The following is a 22,708-nucleotide window of genomic DNA, read 5'->3' on the forward strand; positions in this document are numbered from 1 at the left end:
CTTGGAGAGGCATATTATATTCATAGATTGGAAACTCTATAGTAAAGATGTTAATTCATCATACATTAACCTATAGGTTCAATAAATTTCTATTTAAAATCTCAAGATTTGTAGATTTAGAGAAAGTTATAAAATTCGCAAAACCCTAAAAGGTGAAAACATTTTTTAAAAGAATAAAAATGAAATTTTTAACATTAAGGCCTATAGCTATAGTCATCAAGTCAGTTTGTACAAGCGGAAAGATAGGCACATAAATCCATGGAACATAACAGAGAACACAGATATAAATCCACACAAATATACTCAATTAATTTTAACAAAGGTGCAATTAATACAGAAGGGATAGCCTTTTTAATAAATGGTGTTGAAGCAATTAAACATACATCATCAAAAATAAAAATATATACACAAGAATTAAAAATGCATCATACACTTAATTGTGAAACATAAAACTACTGGAAAAAAAAATAGGAAAAAAATCTTTGGAACCTAGAACTAAGGGGAGATGTTCAATTTGATAATAAAATCATGATCCATAAGAGAAAATTTCAATAAATTGGACCACATAAAAAGAAAAAATAAATTGCTCTGCAAAAAATTATATCAAAGAGACGAAAAGGCAAATTACAGACTGGGAAAAAACATTATAAGTCACATATCTGACAAGAATTTGAATCTAGATTATATGAATAACTATCAAAACTTAATATTAAAAAACAATTATAAAATGATCACAAGACATGCACAGGCATGTCACTAAATAGGTTACATAGGTGGCACATAAACACATGAAAAAGATCAATCATTGGAGACATGCACAGTGAAACCATAATGAGATATCACTGCATATCTAACAGAACAGCTAAAATAAAAAATAATGATAACCTCTAAAACTGGCAAGGGTGAGAATATAAATAGTACAGCCAGTCTGAAAAATACTTAGGCATTTCCTTTCAAACCTAAAAATGGACTTATCATAAGACCCAGCAATTTCACTCTTAGGCATTTATCCCAGAGAATCAAAGACTCTTCACGGAGAAACCTGTATTTGAATGTTCGTAGCAGCTTTATTCATAATAACCCCAAACTGGAAACTACCTAAATGTCTTTAATGGATGAATGAAAAAAGAAACTGTGGTACAGCCAAACTGAATCCTACTCAGTAATGAAAAGAACACATTCGAGTATACACACAAACTTGGATGTGCCTGAGGATACAATGCTGAAGGAAAAAGCCAATCTCTAAAGGGTGCATATTAGATGATTCCACATATGTAATAATCAAGAAATAAAATAATAGTAGAGATAGACCATGGACTGGTATAATGGTCACCAGGAGTTAGGGGTTGGGGTGGGTAGGGGATGAATGTGGCTCTGAAGAGTAACAGCAGAGCTCTGTTACTCCGTGTGGCTCTGTGCTTGAGCATAGACCCATGAACCAAGAGGTCGCTGGTTCTATTCCCATTCAGGACACATGCCCAGGTTGTGGGCCCGATCCTCAGTGGGGATCATGGAGGAGGTGGCCAATTGATGTTCTCTCTCATTGATGTTTCTATGTCTCTATTTATAATCAATAAAGGAAACAATTTTTTTTTTTTAAAGTAATAGAAGAGAGTTTTTGTAATGGTACAGTTGAGTACCCTGATTGTGGCAGTGGTTATGTAAGCTTCCTGTCTATGTGACAGAATTGCACAGAAGATAGCACATACACGCACAAATGAGCATATGTATAACTGGTGAAATGCAATAACCTCTATGAGTTGAACCAATGTCAGTTTCGTGGTTTTGGTATTATTCTATAGTTGTGTGAGATATAAACACTAGAAAAGAGCACATAAAAAAAAAAAAAAAAGGAAAGAAAAGAGCAGATAACCTTTTCTACATATTTGTTGGCAATTTCCTGTACCTCTATTATTTAATATAAGATATTTAAGGGCAAGGTGGATTATGTAATTTGCTAAACATGTGGTTCCATGAAATTAAAAAATTCCCAATGTGCAAACTGCAAGTTCTCCTCTTTTCGAGAATTCATAATTTAACCTGTAGGTATTATTCTCTTGGATATACTGAAGTGCCTGGGTATTTGAGATACACATACACATATACATACACTGATTTATTACATACAGAGCTTGACTGAGAGTTGAAGAAAAGTCTCACAAATATCAGAGTTAGGCCAAGGAAGGATAACTGGGAAAGAGCATGGGGAGCTGAAATCTTGGATAGGACAATTAAAAAATTTAAAACTTCGCCCACTTAGTATTTGTTTCCTTTAGGAAAGATCGTTTACATGATTGGTTTGAAAAATTATACAAGATCACTCTAGAGCAATTTTGTGATCTTGAATTTCATTTCAAGGAGCCAATCTGATTCCCCGTATGTTTTTTTTTCCTCTTTTCTAAGAAACAAGTTTATTTCTATAAGCTTTCACTGACTTGTCAATTTTATAAATGTGCTTAATGATCGCTAGAAACCAAACAATACAGTGTAACACCATTTAAATAAGGAAGGGAAGCAAGCAATCATGATATCAGTTCAAACTGAGCCAATAACCTGTCCCAGGGGAACACCAAACTGCCGAATGGAAGGCCATTCGCTGTAGGTGAGACTGATTCTTCTGGCTTTGGGGAACACACTTTGAGAACCACACTTGTCACCAAAGATGAGTTTGATCATACATGGAAAAATTAGCATAGCTCTTCTGAATTGGCCAATAATCTTTTCTGTGTGTTTTTTTAATCTATCTCCACATAGGTAGTTTTATTATTGTTGTTTTGTTTTTAAGTTCATGAGCTAATGGGGAAAAAAACAAAACATTAATTTGTCCAAAATTCTGTTGTTCAGAGTCCAGTTACTTCAGAATTGCTATTCTTACATTTTATAATTGGAAATCAGAAAAATAATTTCAAATTTGATTTTGCAAAATCAATGCACTGAAGCCTATCACAGTGTCACACATTGGGCTGCAATGGGTGGACATTCATGCCCACACCTCAATGGAAATGGGTTTCCCCAAAAAGAGTTTAACCTATGGCATAGAGACTGTGTGTAGCTAAGGCTGAGCCTGAAGCATTTGACAGCTGGGAAATGTACTTACTATACCTCTTACCTCTGTGCTGGACAGAAGTGTTTGTTTGAGGGCAAAACTGGCTATACATCTTGTATCTGTCGCCAATTTGTACAAGGTTACATAAACTGTCTCAATAAAGATTCAAACTTATGATTATCTGATTCTTTTGACTGTATACTTTATTACTTTCTAAAATATATTTGCTAAATATATATAATTTTTTAAAATATGTTTTATTAATTTTTTTAGAGAGAGAGGTAGGGAGAGAGAGATAAAACATCGATGTGACAGAGAATTATTGATTGGCTGCCCCCCACATAATCCCCTACTGGGAATTGAGCCCGCAACCTGGGCATGTGCCCTGAATGGAAATTGAACCTGGGACCTCTCAGTTCATGGGCCGATGCTCAATCCACTGAGCCACACTGGCTGGGCTAAATATATTTTTTAACTATGTCTTGAGAAGTCCATCACAGACACCCATTGTATTGTGTGGTAATGCAGTGATGACCTCAGGTGCCACTGCATAGTGTAGTTGATTTTGTCCCTACATGAAAGGTCTCTACATCTTGGTGTCATTTGGTCACCTGTCATCCAGTACATATGCAGTATGAATATGGAATCTGAAGAGTTAGTGTTGTTTGCTTTTATCCAAGCTCCCATCATTCCTCATTCTGATGACCAAGGCTCCTAACTGGTCTTCCTACTCTCATCGTTGCCCTACTCCAACAGTTCACTCAATGTAAAAATGCACTCATACCACAACCCTGCTCAAATGTTTGAAACAAGTTCTCTTCACACATATTTGTATATATATATTACACACATATATGTATGAATGTATGTGTATATAATTTTATTCATAGACCCAGTTTTTGCAGTGTGCACTTGGTACACACACACACACACACACACGCAAATTGTTCATTATCTGTTTGCTATAATTTCAGATTCTTACAGATAGAGATTTTATGTCATGTTCACTCCTGAACACCTGTTTACCATTGAAAAATTATTAAATATTTGGTAAATATATTGAATAAAATAAAATGTTAGCAAAAAATAAATGTGTTAGAGCCCAATCGATGTGATTCAGTGAACTGAGCATCATTCCATGAATGAGAGGTCCCTGTTCAGTTCCCGGTCATGCCTGAGTTGTGGGCTCAATTCCCAGTAGTGGGGCAAGCAGGAGGCAGCCTATTGATGTATCTCTCTCACACCAAGGCTTCTATCTCTCTCTCTCTCTCTCTCCCTCTCTCTTAAAAAAAAGAAAATCATAAAAACATTTTTTAAAAATGTGTCAGAAAACTGACTTGGGTTCAAATTCTAGTTCCACAACCTTTGCATTTTTAATTAAATGAAATAGCTTACAAAGAAAATGCCATGAAAAGGAAAAAAATAGGGCTAAATAATTGGTGAGTTTGAGTGTTTATCCTCATAATATTAGGTAAATTACCAAACATTTCTTTTCCCATAAAAAAAATAAAAATAAACTCTCATCATTTGGAATATGTCTTCATATGGATTATCTAATGTACTGAAGATAAAATACAAATGAAGTGCTAGTGTTGTTTTTTTTTAATTTGAATACTATTGGCAATTAATTATTGTATTATAGCATATGCAACACATTCTGGTATATATTTATGTTGTGTGTTGGATTATGTCTTCAAGGCAAGCCTGTCTATGCAATTATTCTGAAGATGCTTGATGTGTGTGTACTGGGCAAGCTAATTTTGTCCACTGCCACCCTTCCTAGCATTCATGCCTTGTGCACACTCACAGCCTCACAATCCACTTCCTACTCCCTAGATTTATTCTTGCTGGTTCTTCCTAAAAGAACTATCACCGTTCACCTGATCCTTCCTACTTGGTCAGGATGCTTTTCCATTTGGCATCTTCCTTCCTCAAAAACATTGCCCATACTCTTTTCTAGTTCTCAGCAACAACTGCACTCAATAAATGATGCCCTATTGCTCAACATTTAGTTTTACTGTTCAGTATGGTTTTCTCTCTGCTTCATATGTATAGACCCTTTCTAAGGGAATGGAAAGTCCTTGAAGACAGAGGCTGTCTCACGCATTTTTGACCTTGCTCCAAAGCAGCCACCACTCTGCAGAGATAAGTACATGCTTGCTATAACTCTAAATAGGTGTTATTTTTTTCTTACTACAGTGATTATCGATCTGCACAGCTTCTATATGCCCCTCTCGGTATAGGAATGGAACTATTTTCATTAGATAGCTAACTGAAGAATAAACAAAGGGCCTTTTCCCAATCCTAAATCGGCATTCGAAGAGTTACTCAGGCTGTGGAAAGCAGACTTTCAAGGCTTCAAGCTGAGTAATAAGCTGCCATTAGATTGCCAGCATTGAGGGTTTTGTCAGGGTCTGTCATCCGGATGAAACAGTTTGTGGTCTGCGACTAATGTGAAACTTTGCTAATCTAGCTCCCAGATCCCTGGAACGTATTCCATTCATAGCACCCTTTTACTCGCACAGTTGGTCAGGATTTTGCAAAACCAAAAACAGAAATGCTACTCTTCCACTGCCCAGGGTGACGGCAGAGGTCATGATACGTAGGGTCAAAGAAGCTCAGGGACCTAGTGTTGTCTGGGATTTTAAAAGGCTTTGGAACAGTCTGGATGGACTGCATACACTGTGTAGCTGATAAGAAAACAGTGTTTATCAGTAGTATTGAACCTCATTTCTTTACTCTTATGTTTCCTCACATTCTTCCCCCCAACTTATGGCTATTACTGGCTTGTCCAGGTTCTGGAGAGCTGCACTCCACATCCAAAGAGTTGTCATTCTGATCTTTCCTGCCTCAACTTATCAATAAAATGCAATTGCTTATGTCCGTTCTTTGAGGAACATGCTAAGATCCTAAAGCTGATAAAAAGAGAAAAACTAATTCATGAAAAACAACAATGGTTTGCAAGCCAACAGTATAACATCATAAGATTTTTCAAATCAGAAGACCCTGGGTATTGCCTCTCAACTCTAACTAGCTGTGTGACCTTAAGCAAGTAACTGGTTATGTCAGAGCCTGTTAACTCAGGTATCACAGAAGCCTATTCATGGGCTTGTAGAAAGGAATAAATACAATTATGTGTGGTAAGTGCCTAGCACAGAGTCTTCCAAATACTAAATGCATCATCAACATCAGTATCAACATGAATATTTTTTCCCAGATAAAATACTAGGCTTTAAACAGAGCCCTTCAATACTTTAGCTCAAATTGGCAAATGATGATAAAAACATCAGGCACCAAACTCACTTATTTTTCTGGGTGGAAAGGGACTGAGTGTTCACCTAAATGCATTAAAAATGGAGCCATTATCTATCCTACCAAGCAAACATGGTAAGAATCAGCTCTTTCAACCTCCTTCAATGTAGACCAAGGAGGAAGAAGAGCCGCTGAGTGGGGATCCCACTTCTCCCGCTCCCAGCCCTAAACCAAACACCAGCATGATTTCCTCCAGGCTCTGTGGAGTTCAACTTTGTTACTCTAGGAGTCTTCACAGAAGTCCTTTGAGCTACAGATGATCCAAGTGTTAGCATTGTTGTTTTTGTTTTTAGATCCGCGTTGTAGTCTTAATTTTGTTACAAACAGCAATAGTTTCTTAAAGTCAATTACTATCTAGATAGTCACTTTTCAAATATCATCATCATCCCTCATATGCTTGATCTTAAAACTACACAGAGCAGTTCTAGGATTAAAGTAAAGTGCGAACTGAAAGCTTTTGGAAAAGGAAAACCATTCTGCAATTATCGGAATCATTATTTCCATCACAAACACCACAGCCAGAAGCCAGATTTGCATATCGACACTTCATTATTGGAAACCTGGGTACATGAACGTATTTAAAAAGATCATAATTTGAGTTTTCATGGTTATTGCACTTCCGGTGACTATCTTGTTGACTTGCTTTTATCTCAAAGTCAAAGTCTGTCAAATCTGTGAAATTACTCAGCTTAGTGCCTTTTTTTGGGTATTTGTTTCAGTGATTCACATCGTGCTAAAATGCAATGAACCAGGCTGAGATGAGGTTCTGTTGAATATCCCTTTGGGACATGCAGAGGACCACTACTGAGCCTAGGAAAGCAGGAGCCGGGCCGGGAAGTGAGGGGAGAGCCAATGCCAGCTGGTGTTGGCATCATGGAGAACTACCACTCTAGAAAGAACCTGGTTAACTTTTCCTAAAGAAGTTTTCTTTATGTCCCCAAATTCACTTGCTGTCTCATAGTCACTTCCAGTTTTCTTGACTGGAATCCAACTAAAGATTAGTATTCTCCAGGAGTTCTGGGAAATGCAATAGTTGTGGCCATGTGATCACTGGTCTACACGTACCTCTCAGGGTGCTCCCTCAGGCCCCTCCCAGAAGTGCTAAAGAAAGAGTAAAGCACCCCCACTCTTAGAGGATTATCTGAGGTTTTCAGCACTAGCCCTTACTTCTCTGTCTTCTTTCTTTCACGTGGTGTCTGAGAATAGATTCATATTTAGCTAGTGAGAAAAACTCAAATTTCTATCCCATAGGAATGTTACCTTATTATACTAAATAATGCTTTGGAGAAAGAGAAACAATAAAGCAAAGCAGAAGAACAGGTGCAGAGGAGACAAACAAATATTACAGCTCCTAAAAAAACAGTTAGCACCACTTTAAGATGCTTAGACTTTCAAGGAAAATATACCAAAAATGCATTGTCATCACAAAAATGCATTGCACGAAATCATAGGAATATGTCTCTGTGTTAAGCATAAACTCATAAATATTAGCTCCATATGAGAACTTTTCACTTCCACAAAACTTACAATGCATTCGAAACAAAAATCCAAATGTAAAAACACTTTAATGTAATAGGAGAAACTTAATTGCTTTCTTGAAGGTTCTTACCTTAGCAAAGGTTTTATCAGCAGGCTACCTCAAGAAATCTAAAAATAAGTAATTAAACTAGAATAACATAAGCTATTGAAACCCAGTTCAAATTCAAGGTCGATGGAAATAAAGAGGAGGCATCTCAAATTATAACTGAGCCACTCCATTTAGAGAAATTTGATTCACAAAAAATTGATTTGCATACAACTTCTCAGGAATGTAACTTTGCACAAAGTGAGTTGTGATGATGAAATTGTGAGATGCTCCGTCTGGTTCCTGAACCAGGTTTTTGTTTTTTAATCTCTTCAGCAGTCCTAGGACCGCTGAAGTATTCCTCTGTCGACATCTGAGAGAGGAGGCCACCACAGTTTTCCCATCAGGCCCTGATAGTGTCCGATAAGATGAGAATGAACTACAGTGAGCCACATGAACTCTGGTAATGGATCACAATCTAAACTAGACATGGTTTCTGCATTATCAATTTTGTTTGCTTGGAGACACTGAGAGACTGTCTGAGGCTGTCTGAGCATCACAGGGGCCGCTTGACGCAGAATCATGATATGCAGAAGTCGTTTCTAGTTCAACCTGAGAAGCTGTGGCCTGTTCTGATTCTGCAAGGTGGCAAGGGTCCTGTTTCGATTAATTTTTCACACAACAACAAATAATCCCAAAGATGGTGGTTTAAACAATCCCATGTTATTTATCTAGGATTCCATGGGTCCAAAATCCAGACAAGGCTCGGCTGGAAAATTTTTCTATTCCAGGCAGACTGGCTAGGTTATCTCACGAGGCTAGCGTCAGACAGCAGTTGGTACTGGAACATAAAAAATGGCTTTTCCCACATGTTGGTCCCTTGGCTGGGACAGCGGTGAGACTGGATGTCCCTGTACATATGGCTGTCTCTAATGGTTAGCTTGGTCTTCCTTACATAGTGGCTGGAACCTAATAGCAGGTGTTTCAAGTGGCAAAGTCAGAACCTGCTTCCCTCTGAAGTCTCAGCCTTACAAGTTCTACTACACTCTACTGCTCAAAATAAATCACAGGTCCAGCCCAGATCCAAGAGGATGGGAGAAACAGAATCTGCCTCTTGATGGGGCTTTGGGAAGGACACTGGAAATCGAGGTCACATGTGAGATGGGGCACATTGTAGTGGCTAGCACAAAATAGCACACACACATCCCTTCTTTCTCAGAATTCTCCATATGAACCTTGGAAAACAGCCATACTTGGTACTATGTGTCCTCAGAGGAAAAGACAGAAGCTAACCGATAAAATTGGCACTCACCTGGCGGAACTGTTCCAGGTCAATTTTGTTACCCACCAGCACCAGGGGAATTTCATAGGTGTGACGGACCTGAAAAATGAGCTCTTTAAACTTGGCAGCCTCCTGGAATGACTGGCGGTCAGTGACGGAGTAGCAGACGATGAATCCCTCCCCACCTCGCATGTACTGCTCCCGCATGGCTGTGAACTCGGCCTGCAGGCAAAGAGCACAATGATGATGCGGTTTAAGGCAGTGAAGCCAACACATAACACCAATAAAATAGCAGGTCAAAGGCAGACAATTATGAGACTAAGTGTTTGGGTAGAAATTTTCTAAAAATGTGTTTGTGAGCTTTGCATATAGAATAGCAATATGAGGTCTAAATATACCATTATGTAAACAATGTTTTAAATTGTTCAGAGTATTGATCTTTAAACATAGAAGATGAAAGACCTTTAGGGAGATATTTTAAATAGCAGATTTACTAGAGTCACGTTGGGATTATAAATACAGGTTATATACGTTTAACAGTTTCCTATTTAGTGACCTAATTTTAAGAAAAGGAATCTAAATTTGTATACTCCAAACATAGGAAAACAAATTTGAGTTCAACATTAATGATCCTTGTGAACAAAGGAAGGTTTTAGCACAGATCATCACAGACCCATTTACATATTTGTCTCCTTGATGTACACAAGCAGAGGGCTCATGGTGCTGAATCTACATGGGTCTATTTCTACACTCTGTTGATTTCTCCATCCTCTTCTGTTTCTGCAGAGTGCAGAATCACCTGCCACAATGTATCAATGTCTCAACCTGGGGACATTGCCCTATTCCTTTTTCATGTTGCATTCCCCTGAACTCCAATTTTCTAGCAACTAAAAATTCAATATTAGGTCTGAATTGCAATCTGAAAAGTTTCTCTCAGGCTAAAATATCTGTTTTGACTCACTATTATTCTGAACCTATTGTTAAAATTACAAGAACTTATAAGGTTTATGCAATGAGAAATAGAAAACTTTGATTCTAGTTGTGAAACAAACCACGCTTGATCTCAAGCAATAAAAACAAAAAAGACACAAAAAGACATTATGACTTGGACAACTTATGAGCTAAATAATCACAGGAAGGAAAATTCACATGAACTTAAGTTGTATTTGAACCATGAGACAAAGATGTGAATTCTTCACCCAGAAAAGGGTTTACAAGACCTACTAAAATATTTTTCTTAGAGTAATTGTCTGCACAAATGTTAATTTGATTTAACATGGCTTGACTTTTCAATGGAACATTTACATCAATCCAGAAATTTTGGAAAACTGAGATGCTTACAACTCTAGAGAAAGTAATAAAGTTAATAAGGTCCTGAGCTAGTATATGATCTCTTAAATTGTTTTTAATCAAAATGGAATGGGTGCAAACAGTTTCACTGGGTTCAGCCAATCTTCGTGAAGTTGTAAGAACTTGAGCCTGAAGAGAAAAGGAGACTTGTCCATGGATGGGCAGCCAAGTAACATAAAGTTGGTTTAAATAATTTATGTCCTCTGACTCTCACTAGATTAATTGATTTAGTATTAAATTTTACTTTAACTTAATACTAAATTTTGCCACGTGAATCAAATATACTAACACAGGAGAAATAAATCTACTTGATCTCAATTTTCTTTATCTTCAAAAAAAATGTCTGAGGTCCCTTGTTGTTCTGACATTCTAATTTTGAAAACCCTATTCCTCAGGCAAAATCTCATAGCGGATGTGGATCGACTAGAGAATTAGGGACTGAAATGGCTATATACGTTAGCCTAACTTATAATTAATTTTCAAATAGAAATGATAGAGTCGTCATAAAAATACATGTACTATTTAAGAAAATATAAATGATTTGTTACATCAGCTGTATATGATTGAAACCATAATGCAAGAGCTAACTAAAATAAACTCAAGAAGATTTATTTTACAACCTACAGTTTACTTATTTGCCAATTATTTTAAGCATTAAAATTATTTTCAATTGTATATCAATATTAAAAGATGAACACTTTGCAAGATATTTCATTTTATATATAAAATTAATTTTCTTTCCACCTTAAACTCAGTTTTCCTTCCCAAATGTGTCAGTTAATATTTTCTCTATCCTTACAGAAATAGTCTATGTGTACACAAGCATAGACATATATATTTCACCTTTATACACCTTTTTTATACTCAAATAGTAACATTATATATACAATTTTTACTTTTAAACTTAATTAAGATTTAATAGGCCTAAGATACCTTGAAGACCATTCCATATAAGCATATATAAGTATTATTGTTTTTTATGAATGCATAATCTCTTTTATGCATGTATTATTACTTAACTAGTTGCTTATGAAGAGGCATTTAGATGCCCTCCATGTATTTCTATTACATACTATGTTATAGTGCGTATTCTTAAACCTCCTTCTTGCATAGATTTATGTATAGCTCCAAGGTACTATTCAAAGAGAATATACATTTTTACTTTGAGAAATAGTGCCAGTCTCAACACCAAAGAGACACCATACCCATAGCTCTCCGCCCAACACTACATAAAAGTGCCCTTTTCCCCTCATTCTCACAAATGTCACTTCTCAGAATATATATCTTTTATAAATTTTAAGTAGTAAAATTTGTATCATGTTTCTTTCATCTGTATTTATGAGTCATTAATTATCCCCTATGTTTATTATCCATTTACAAGTTCTTTTCTAGATATGGATTTTATTTTGTTATAAGAAATAAAATAGCTTTTTAATTTTTTAACTTTTCTTTTTTTTTTTTATTCTCACCAGAGGACATTTTTCCATTTTTTGTTCAGATAGAGTGGGAGGGAGAGAGAGGAAGAGAGAGAGAGAGAGAGAGAGAGAGAGAGAGAGAGAGAGAGAGAGAGAGAAACATTGATGTGAAAGGGACACATTGAGTGGCTGCCTCCCACACGACCCAACCAGGGCCAGGGACAAACTGCAACCGTGGTACATGCCCTTAGCAGGAACCGAACCTGGGTCTCTCTGGACTGCAGGCCAAACCAGGCAGGGCTAATTTTTAAACATTGGGACTGGAGTAGGTTTTTTTCCCTTTGTCAGACAAAAGGAAACAATTTGACTCCTTCAGCAATAACTATGCCACAGAGAAATGACCAATAAATTTGAAAAACTCCCACAAATTAGGAAAATAGGCCAAGGAAATGAAGGTAACATTCACAGGGAACAGTATTAGATAAATGAACAAGTGAATATTCAGCCATGTTGGTTAACAAGCCTCAAAGTCACATATGTGTTCTATTAAAAATGAAGTTACTGGGCCTTGCATCTGATCTGCATTGGAGTCTCCAGGTTTGGGGTTCCAAGTACTAGTATTTTTAAGGGCTCCCTTTTGGGTTGTGCTTTGCACCTGGATGTGGGGGTTCATAGCTCTGTGTTTATGTACAAAAGAGGTCTTTCCGACCTGGGAGGCACAGAACAGAACTTCTAGGTCTGTCACTCACTTAGAGCATGTCCTCTAACTAATCACCTAACCCCTCGCGCCTCAATTTCTTCTTTTGTGAAAAAGGGATTAGAGCACCCACTTAACCCATCTTACAGGGCTGTAGCAAGGATCAAAGGAGAGAACAGATGTGAAAATGCTTTGATGCATTTTAAAAATACAATACAAATTAATCCTACTATTATCTCTGGTGCAAATCCTGCAGAATGAACCTCTCACCAGGAGAACAGGCACAAAATCCTCTTAGAGCTGCGTTAAATATAAACATGGAAGTATTTCTTAAATATGCTTCATCAGAAATTATTAAACACATTTTGTTCAAAGAAGAGGATCTTTCTACCAATAAAACAGATATAATTATCTTATCTCAATGAATGGGGAGCACCTCCTCTTCACCGACCTTATCCACACCAACTCTTTTCATAGTATATCTTTGTACGTGTATTACTTACAGATGCGCTGCAGGCTGGTGGGGCCCAGAGAATTGAGCAGAAACTTTGCAGCAATGTATCAACTTAATAATATATGATACTGAAATCATTTTATTAAAAAAAAAATGTGATGTTCAACATGTTGCTTCCATTTTTGTTCACCCATGAATTAAAGATCCCTGTATTTGATGTTCTGTGCATCCTGAAATGTTAATGTCTTCTTCATTGGCTTCCTGCTATACGTGAAACACGTTGGTTAATTATTCAGGAACATGGCTCGATACCATCAACTATCCATAAACAGTAAAATATCTATGAAATGGACCTATTGTGTAAATTGCTACAAACCTAATAAGCATTTTTAATATTTTCTAAGCTACTTTGAGTACAATGCTGCGGCTTGATCCATTCCTTTTTATTACTTCCTTGGATTAAAATAGTGTGAGAATTCTCTTAATTCTGAAAACAGAAAGAATATTTGATTACTCTCATATCCCAGTTTCTTGATTCTCAGAGTAAGTGTTTTGAGCAGGTATTCAGAACTTGGGGACTGAGCCAGCTCCCACCACATTCCACAAGGGCTGCTCTAACATAAGTGACCATTTACAAAGTGCTCAGCATTGCAGTCAGACCCTCATTTCAACTGTTTCTCAGCACAACACCCACATACCATTGTCTAGACTGTTTATCATATCCACGATAACCCCGTCTCCACACCAAATTCATCCTCCTTGTAAAAAAGTCCACAAAACATAAGTCAGTCATACACCTAACCTAGGCCAAGTGGAAAGCTACATTAACAAGTAAAGAACAGTATGAGCCTGTCCTGGTTGGAGAAGCTCTATTAGACCAGGATAAAACAAGTGAAGAGCAGTTGAAGGTTAAGTGAACCCTGGGGGTTCAGAGAAGGGCAACAGCAGTTTGCAGGAGAAGGCAAGGAGGGTTTGGTGAGGAAATGAGACGTGGTGTTCGTTCTTAAATGCACTATTTGTAAAGAGCTCCTCAACCTTAAGGCAACTTTGCTTCCGAAGAGTATGTATTGTCACCGTTAAACAACCCTTTGTGATTTGAACCTAGCCTCTGCTTGGGCATGGCCGTTACACATCTGGGGCCTGCGTGCCAGTCAATCTTTGGAGTCTGTCAGAGGAGCCATGTGGTGGGGTTGTTGCTTTTGTTTGCACATTTTTAAAGAAGGAAGAAAAAGTAAAAATATTATGAAAGTGATGAAAGGTAGGTATCATACCTTTATTTAAACCGATACAAAGATTGAAATCAGGGGAAGTGGTCATTCTTCAGTCTCCATGTGATGTCTGAAGCTGGTTAAGAATGTTCAATTGAAATGGAAATGAACAAAGGGCTTCTTTTTATTGTGTTTGTTTTTTTTTAAGAGCGAGAGAAAGGAAGAGAGATAGAAACATCAATCGGCTGCATCCTGCACGCCCCACTGTGGATCAAGCCCACAACCTGGGCATGTGCCCTGACCAGGAATTGAACCGGGACCTCTCAGTCTATGGGATGATGCTCAATCCACTGAGGCACACCAGCCAGGCAAGTAAGGGCTTTTATAAATGCTGATACCATAGGGTCAAAAGTTAATTCTAAAAGGCAAAATATAATTCAGGACTTTATATTTTTTATAGTTTAAAGAGGACATAGCTATCTCTGCCATTATACATTTGTCATCTGTGTTTCAATATTTGACACTCATATACTTTCGGGAACACATTAAATCATGGAATACTGCCTAACTCACTCATCAAATATTCATTGAGCACTACTATGTGACAGGCATATAAAATTGAGATATAAAGCAATACATGTAGTACAAAAATAATACATATAAAATATATGCATAATACATATAATAAAACTAAATAGTACATAAAATAAAACAAAAATATGGATAAATATGGAAAAGAATAAAAAGAAACTAGACCATCAAAACCAAGATAAAGTGAGAACACAATTTCATCTATAAACTTGACTCTCAACTTTTCAACAACCAAAGCTACAATAGAAACACGATCAATTATACCACTTTTGTGGTCAATAATACCACCACACTAATGGGTCAGGTGACACAAATCTCTCCCAAAGCATTGAGAGCTGAAAGCAATTTCTCTCACGGGGTTTCAGATGAGGGACAATACCCTCAACATCAAAAGGATCTGCAGTATCAGGCTTCCTAAGTCTAAGTCTCTTCTATTTTCCGATGTTAAGTCTCACCAAACATTTTGTAGACTTACTCTATGGTACTACTGTAGCAAAGCTCAAGTAAGGTAGCAGAAAAGTTGTTTTGTAGAAGATAGAACAGCATGCTAAAATTGAGGATAATAGTTAATATATTTATATTTTAATGCTTGAAAAACTATTAAGGGCCTTTGATTCTAATGTGGCATTTAATACTCGAGGATTCAGGGTGCCTACATCTGAATGTAATGAAGATGACTCCTGTAAAGCTCTTACTGGAATACAACTCAAAATAAATGCTAAGGTTACAGTGCAGAACAGACTACATAATTTGTAGGCCCAGGGCAAAATGAAGATGTGGGGACTCTGGTAAAAAAAATAACAGCTTTCAAGACAGCAACAGGAGAGCCTTAAACCAAGTACGTGGCCCTTCTGAACATGGACTCCTGGGCATATGCATAAATCACAGGCCTATGAAGCCAGCCCCATTGGCATGTATAACTGCAAAAAAAAAAAAAAGCTAAGAGCACAAGTGAGGAGAACTCCAAAGAGAGGCTCCTGGGCAGGTCTCCCAGAATCAGCGACAGTGGCAATTCTGCTCAGATGTTGTCACTACTGAAGTTTCCTGACCCCCGTGAGGGACACAAACCCTGGATAATGATAGATGTGCAAGGTAGTGTGAAGTGTGGATTTAGGAAGAAAGTGAGAGACATGTGGTAGGGGGCTGGCATATATACTTCATATGGAGAATGGTGTTACAGAGACATGAGTATGGATCATGTAAAGAGTGGCATGTCCCTGCTGTCAAGTATAAGAAGAACATCTGAATGGGACAGGATTGGAAACCACACAGGGGGCAAGTCTTCTGGGTTGATCATGGGGACAGGAATTAGGGTATGAAGTTGAGTAGTTTGTGTTAATTTGGGGGAAGAGAAATTATTTTTGCTACATTTTAGGAAGGTTGGAGTTTCATCCCATTAAGAGCATATTTATCTATTTTAAAGGAGATTTTATGAAAATAGTTTTTCCAATTATCTTTGTTTTGTTCTCTCTTGCCAAATATGCTCAGTACTTAACAGTCCAGATTTATGCACTTGGAACTCTTCCTCTGTATTGTAATTAGTGTGCTTTGCTCTCGACCCCATCCCCGGACTCTAAACTACTGAGAGAAGGGCTGTTCAGCATTGTATTCCTCAAGCACCAGGGAGGGTGCCTGGACCGGAGCCCAATAGATAATTATATCATCATTTAGTTAATTACTTACTTTAAGCTAAATGTTTTCAAGTAATGGTACCATTCCCTGAATGATCTACACTTTAAGGAGAGTAAGGTTTGGAGACTGGAGGATGAGGATAAAAAGAAAAATGGAATCAAATCTCTAAATTAAATGGATAAAGCTTTTAGTTATTTACTCGTTCCCATGCACGTAAGGCCAGGCCTAGCTTACCTTTCACGTAAATGTATATCCCACTGAAATGCGCATTAATTAGAAAGCAATTTCATGTTTCTTGTATCCTTTTCTACCTTCAATCATTTGTCTTATTCTAATAAGAGAAGAAAGATGCCTCTCCCTGTCTCTGGGTGTAATCGATTTCTTTCCCATAGAAGACAGTCTGCTTTTCCCAGTCTGCTCAACGTGTACTTTCTCAAAGACTGAAAGTTTCATGACTGCCTCTGGTGGTACTAAGCCACTAAAAGATATTTTTTATCACAGCTGGTCTCCTGTTTGTCCTGGAGGTCACCCATGCTGTGACTGCTTTTCTGCTCATAAACCCTACAGGATTGCATCTTGGGAGAAGGCAGCATAACTGTTACAAGAGGATTTCATCCACTACCTTTTAGTCATTCCCAATATGATCCCAACAAAAATACAGTGAAGAAGAAAGTTCACATACCAAAATTGCACTTGCTAATTGCTTTAGAGCACATTAGAGGATACTACTATAACTTTAAAATGGATATTGTGAGATGTGTGTATATACAGGGTGGGGAAAAGTAAGTTTATAGTTACAAGTCTGTAAAAGTTTATCCTTGTATTATTAATTATTGTATTATTTTCCATACAAACTGTAAACCTACTTTTGCCCCACTTTGTATATACATATATGCATGTATATATAGATATATGTGTATGTGAGTGTGCGTGTGTGTGTATATATATATTATATATATATAATATGTATATATATATAGAGAGAGAGAGAGACACGCACACTCACATACACATGATATGCTCCAAAAAGCCTGTCACACAAAGTAGTTCATATTTCTAATGGATTAATAGAAAAAATAAATTACTATTTGGTTCTCTATGTAAAGTCCTAATCATCTTGTTTTGTAATACTTAAAATAACTTGGTACCAGATAATCCTAAACTTTTGAAGATTTATTGAGAAGCTGATGTGTCCATACCATACAAATGAGGAAGAGATGCCCAAAGTGCTCGCCCTCCATAATGTCAGAATTATAGTTGACAAAGATGCATCTTTGACCACATTCCATTTAGGCTCCCCTGAAACTTTCAACCAGGTCTTGACATGTGAACTTCTATGTTTCTTTTTGCATTGTCCAAATTTTAGCAACAATCCTGCTAAATTGATGTAGCCAGAACCTCCCCCCCTCCTTTCTTATCATCCTGGATGTTGAATCAAGGTATTCAACCTCTGGAGGGTGCTCCAGATGATGTCTGATCATCACCCTGGCCTGCCTGCAGTCAGAATCCTACTGGGTTAGTCTAGCCCCAAATCCTCCCTATCTCCAATATTTCCTCTTAGCAATTTTCCATCCACCCATCCCTACCCTGCTCCTTGGCTGTAAATTCCTACTGGTCCATGCTGTATTTGGAATTAATGCTGGTTTTATACTGAGGTCTCCTTTCCTTATTGTAGTAGACCTGAATAAACCGGTTGTTTCCACTTGAACTGCTGTCCAGCTCTGATTTTTCTTTAACAACTAGGCATAGATTACAGGGTTCCTGGCCCTTGTAAAGTGCTGGATACACCTCACCCTCCAGCTTAGTCACAGTCTCCTGAGTGGCTGCTCTGACCCCAGGCTCCCCCTCTCCAATCAATCCATCACATCCATCACTCATTTATTTCCCTGCCCAATTAATCTTCTTTAAGCACTACATTCATTATGCTGCTCTTCTGCCTCCAAAGGTCCAGTGGTTACCCACTTGCTTTCACATCAAATCTATACTCATTTCTTGATTTTACGACTTTATATAATCTGATATCATGGTGCATGTCCAGCTTTATCTCCAATTAATCCTGACTATGTACTCTCTACTCTAATGGGGTCACTTCTTTCATGCTTACTCATACTAGTTATCTGCTCTCTCCATTGTGCCTTCACTCACACTGTTCCCCAAAACTGAACTTTTTCTAGCTGGTAGAGAATTCAGTGATTATCAGTTGCAACTCATGCTGCAGATGAGAAAAGCAGGACCCAGGAAAGTAGTGATGACATCATTTTTTCATAGCTAATTAAAACACAGCTAGGTCTGCCCTGGCCAGGAGGCTCAGTTGACTGGAGCATTGTCCCATACACCAAAAGGCTGTGAGTTTGATTCCTGGTCAAGGCACATACCTAGGCTGCAGATTCAATTCCCAGTCAGGCACATATCGGAGGCAACTGGTTGATGTTTCCCCCTCCCCTCTCTAAAATCAATACAAACATATCCTCGGGTGAGAATAAAAAACAAAAGAAACAAAACACACAGCCAGGCTTTTAATCTCTTTTACGTTGCTGGGAAGCTGCTCTTTCTCTTCCGTGACCTGTGTAGCATACAGTCTTCATGGTCAATTACATTTTTTCTTCTTTCATGAACCTATGGCTAATAATCCAAGCCCTCTCTCATAATCTGTTGTGTATGTTTTCCTCACTTATGAACATCAAAAATGAGCAACTAATTCTAACTCTATTATATAATTAATCCATAGTTAATTATATCTTTATTATTTCACTTAGTTTGTATCATCAAGTAGATTTTAAGTATTCTGCGGTCAACATCAAGGCTTGAACCATGTTGAATGTTTTTAGTGCCCAGAAGATTTTGACAACTTTGATTAAACTGCTGCTGTTTAAATGGATCAAGGCCATTTCTAATAAATAGTCATGCTTGCTCTACAGAGCATGTGTATGTTGTAGAACAGAAATAATTAGAAATCTTCTAACACCACAGAAGTTGTGAAGATATGACACATTTTCCTTGATTGATCTTTTTATCTCATGTTAACCAAAGAAATAAATTCTAATTCCAGTGCTTTATTACCAAATAATTTGGTCACCAATTTTATTTTCAGAAGCCCTTGAAAATGTCTGCTTTGATGTGCCTTGACTATGTGGAGAGCACTCTGTTATCAGAGTGATTCTGAAGTTGTTTACTGCCACTTGAACTTCAGAGGTATATCAGAGAATCTGACAAGGGGATGGAAGAGCTGGACTCTCCTGGCAATAGGGTGGCAAGCTGGCTCGTATGCGTGGATTCAGAGTTAAGTAGAAGAGAAGAAAAAAAAGATAAGCTGACGTGTTCTGAAGAACATCAAATCTGTCTGCAAGGCTGATTTAGTTATCAACTAACCACAAAGTTTCCTGCTCTCAAATCTCAGGGTTGGAGCCAATTGGCTCAAGTATAGATTGGATAGCCCTGGGAGACCCGGGTTCATTTCCCGCTAAGGGCACGTGCCTCGGTTGCAGTTTGTCCCCAGCCCTGGTTGGGTTGTGCAGGTGGTGGCTACTTGGTGTGTCTCTCTCTCACATCGATGTTTCTTTCTCTCTTCCACTCTCTCTCCCTCCCACTCTATCTGAACAAAAGGTGGAAAAATGTCTTTGGATGAGGATTTAAAAAAAATAAAATAAAAATATAGATTGGATAGAAAAGAGTAAATAAGACACTGATGGAATGTTTCATGGAGTTATATAATTCTGTAAACAAAGTTATTGAGGGAAAATAAAAGATAACTCAATTTTAGCAGAAAACAGTGCATGTGACCATTTGTGGAGCTGATAGATAAATAAAACCCGTCAGGAGGCCAGAGATTGACCCTAGTTACCTGAGCAGCAAACAGGATGGGCAATGCCTCAATAGTTCTCCACCTCGGAGGAGGCTGTAGAAGGGTGTCCTGTGTTAAAGCCTCAGATCAGGCACCCTATAGATAAGCGGAAGGGTGTTCAAATAGGAGTCTCCAAAACATTCCAAGAGTTTATGTTTAATACAGAGGCAATAATTGATGTGTGTGTGTGGGGGGGGGGGCTGTGCTCTTGATACAATATATGTTTGAAATGCAAAAACTGGGGAAAGAATGGAGAAAATAAAAGCAAGGGACTTTTAAGCAACACCTGCAGAAAACCTAGTAGTAGGTATGCTAGTCCCAGACATTACTTGCAATGAGACAACATACATGTGATATCAGATTTCTGTCCTAGACAGGACAGAGTCTCTCACCTATTTTCAGGCTTCAGTACAGATTGACACACTTGGTAGGTACTTCCAAAATTCGCAAGTCCTTTCGTCCACTCTCTTAAAAATACTGTCTTTTGCCCTGGCCAGTTGGCTCAGTGGTTGGAGCATTGGCCTGCTGACCAGAGAGTCCCAGGTTCGGTTCCCGCTAGGGGCACATACCAAAAAAAAAAAAAAAAAAAATACTGTCTTTCAAAGCTACTGAATAAAGACTTATCAATGTGATCTAATTTCCAATTTAAAACTCACTGTAACAGGTAATTTTGCTTCCACAAATAGCAAACCATTTACTCCAGTGTTAGAATTTAGCACTATTAACTGAGGTGTAATCCAAATATAAAAAATATTCTATTTTATATTTAGGCAAAAAAAAAAAAAAAAAAGATATTAAGCAACTCTGATAAAGATTATTAGTAGGACCCATGATAGATTATTTCTGATTTGCTTGAAAGAGATTAAATAAAACAATTGATAACAGAAATTCTGTAATGGAGTTAAGTCATCCAGGACATAAGAAAATAGAAAATGTCATGAAATTACAACTGGGAAGAACCGGGGAGGGGGGGGGAGGAGGGGTGTTGAGGAGGGGGCTGTGGCTGAAGCTTGAATCTCCAGGTGTGAATTCTGGTTCTGCCACCTGGTAGCTCCACAGACTCACTTGTTCATCTATGCGGTGGGGTAAATACGACTGCTTACCTCACAAGGTTGCTGTGAGGGCCAAATAAATTAATACAACAAAAGCTCTGAAGATTTTTCTGTGAGGTATTTCCATGAGTTCCTGGGACACATTAAGATCCAATATACCTTGGCTATTATCACTATTGCTCAGCCTTGGGTCTGTTTCCTCTGCTTAATCCATGGTAGATCTAAGCTCCATTTATCATGAATGGTCAAGAATGGATGTGGAATTTGCAATTAGAACCTGCCTCTTTTAACCACCTACTTGAGGTGAACAGAGTTCAAATAAATCTAGAGCCATGGATACTTTCTTACAAAAGCAACTTGTAATTATCCCTAAAAGTATTTATTAATGCTGAATCCAGTATTATCACTAAAAGAAAATCTTTTCAATTTATTATTTTTTTAAATTTCATATTGATTCCCAATGCTTATTCTTTATTTCAGGTAAAATAATGCTTGTTCTATATTTCAAGTAAAGTTAACTTTATAATATTTTTGATCTACTGAAGCAAGTATTCATTTCTAAAAAACTGACTTGCAATTCTGATTACAAACACAATTTTCCTTACCAACACTATGCTAGAAAACAAATGTGATTTTGATAACTCTTATATAGAAAACAAAATAAAAATACTTGTTTTTTTTAACATTCTGTAAGTATAATAGCTTGAATATAACGACTGGAACCAGAAAGATTTGCTCAAAAAGATTTCATTGAAGTCCATGGCAATTTGTATTAATCTGACCATTCTTCTCTTTGTCTACCTGAATGAAGGTTTTCTAGGTATAAAGCCTATAGATTCAGACTCAGAAAAAGCCCACACTGGTGTTTTGATGGATTGTGCAAGCTAATGGAACAGACGCTGAATAACAATGGTTCAGAAAAGATAGATTTTAATGCCTTCTGCATATGCTTGTGCAGTTCCTGTGCTTCAGATTCCCTTCTCATGCCTCCAAGTTCAGTTTAAATGTTGCAGGTCACATCTTCTCAAGCTTCGTTTCAATGTAGAAATGAATGTTCTCTTAGATTTTTGAAGTCTCACAACCTGTTTATATATGTGTGTGTATATATATATATATATATATATATATATATGTGTATGTGTGTGTGTGTGTGTATGCAGAGAGAGAGAGTCTTGCACACACACACATATGTATATACAGGGTTTCCCAAAAAATGTATACAAGGTGTCTATACATTCTATTACACTTTGAAAATTAAATGTAT

At 37.4% G+C, this 22,708-nt stretch overlaps 1 protein-coding gene across 1 annotated transcript in view; it reads right to left on the reverse strand.

The window, feature by feature from the left end:
- RIT2 (Ras like without CAAX 2) overlaps window positions 1–22,708 on the reverse strand; it is a 316,712-nt gene that overhangs the window by 131,725 nt on the left and 162,279 nt on the right. Inside the window, exon 4 of the mRNA XM_036245390.1 lies at window positions 9,235–9,426. Coding sequence (XP_036101283.1) covers window positions 9,235–9,426 — 192 coding nt within the window. The remainder of the gene's footprint in view (window positions 1–9,234; window positions 9,427–22,708) is intronic.

Source organism: Molossus molossus, unplaced genomic scaffold, assembly GCF_014108415.1.
Source record: "Molossus molossus isolate mMolMol1 unplaced genomic scaffold, mMolMol1.p scaffold_m16_p_6, whole genome shotgun sequence".
NCBI lineage: Eukaryota > Metazoa > Chordata > Mammalia > Chiroptera > Molossidae > Molossus > Molossus molossus.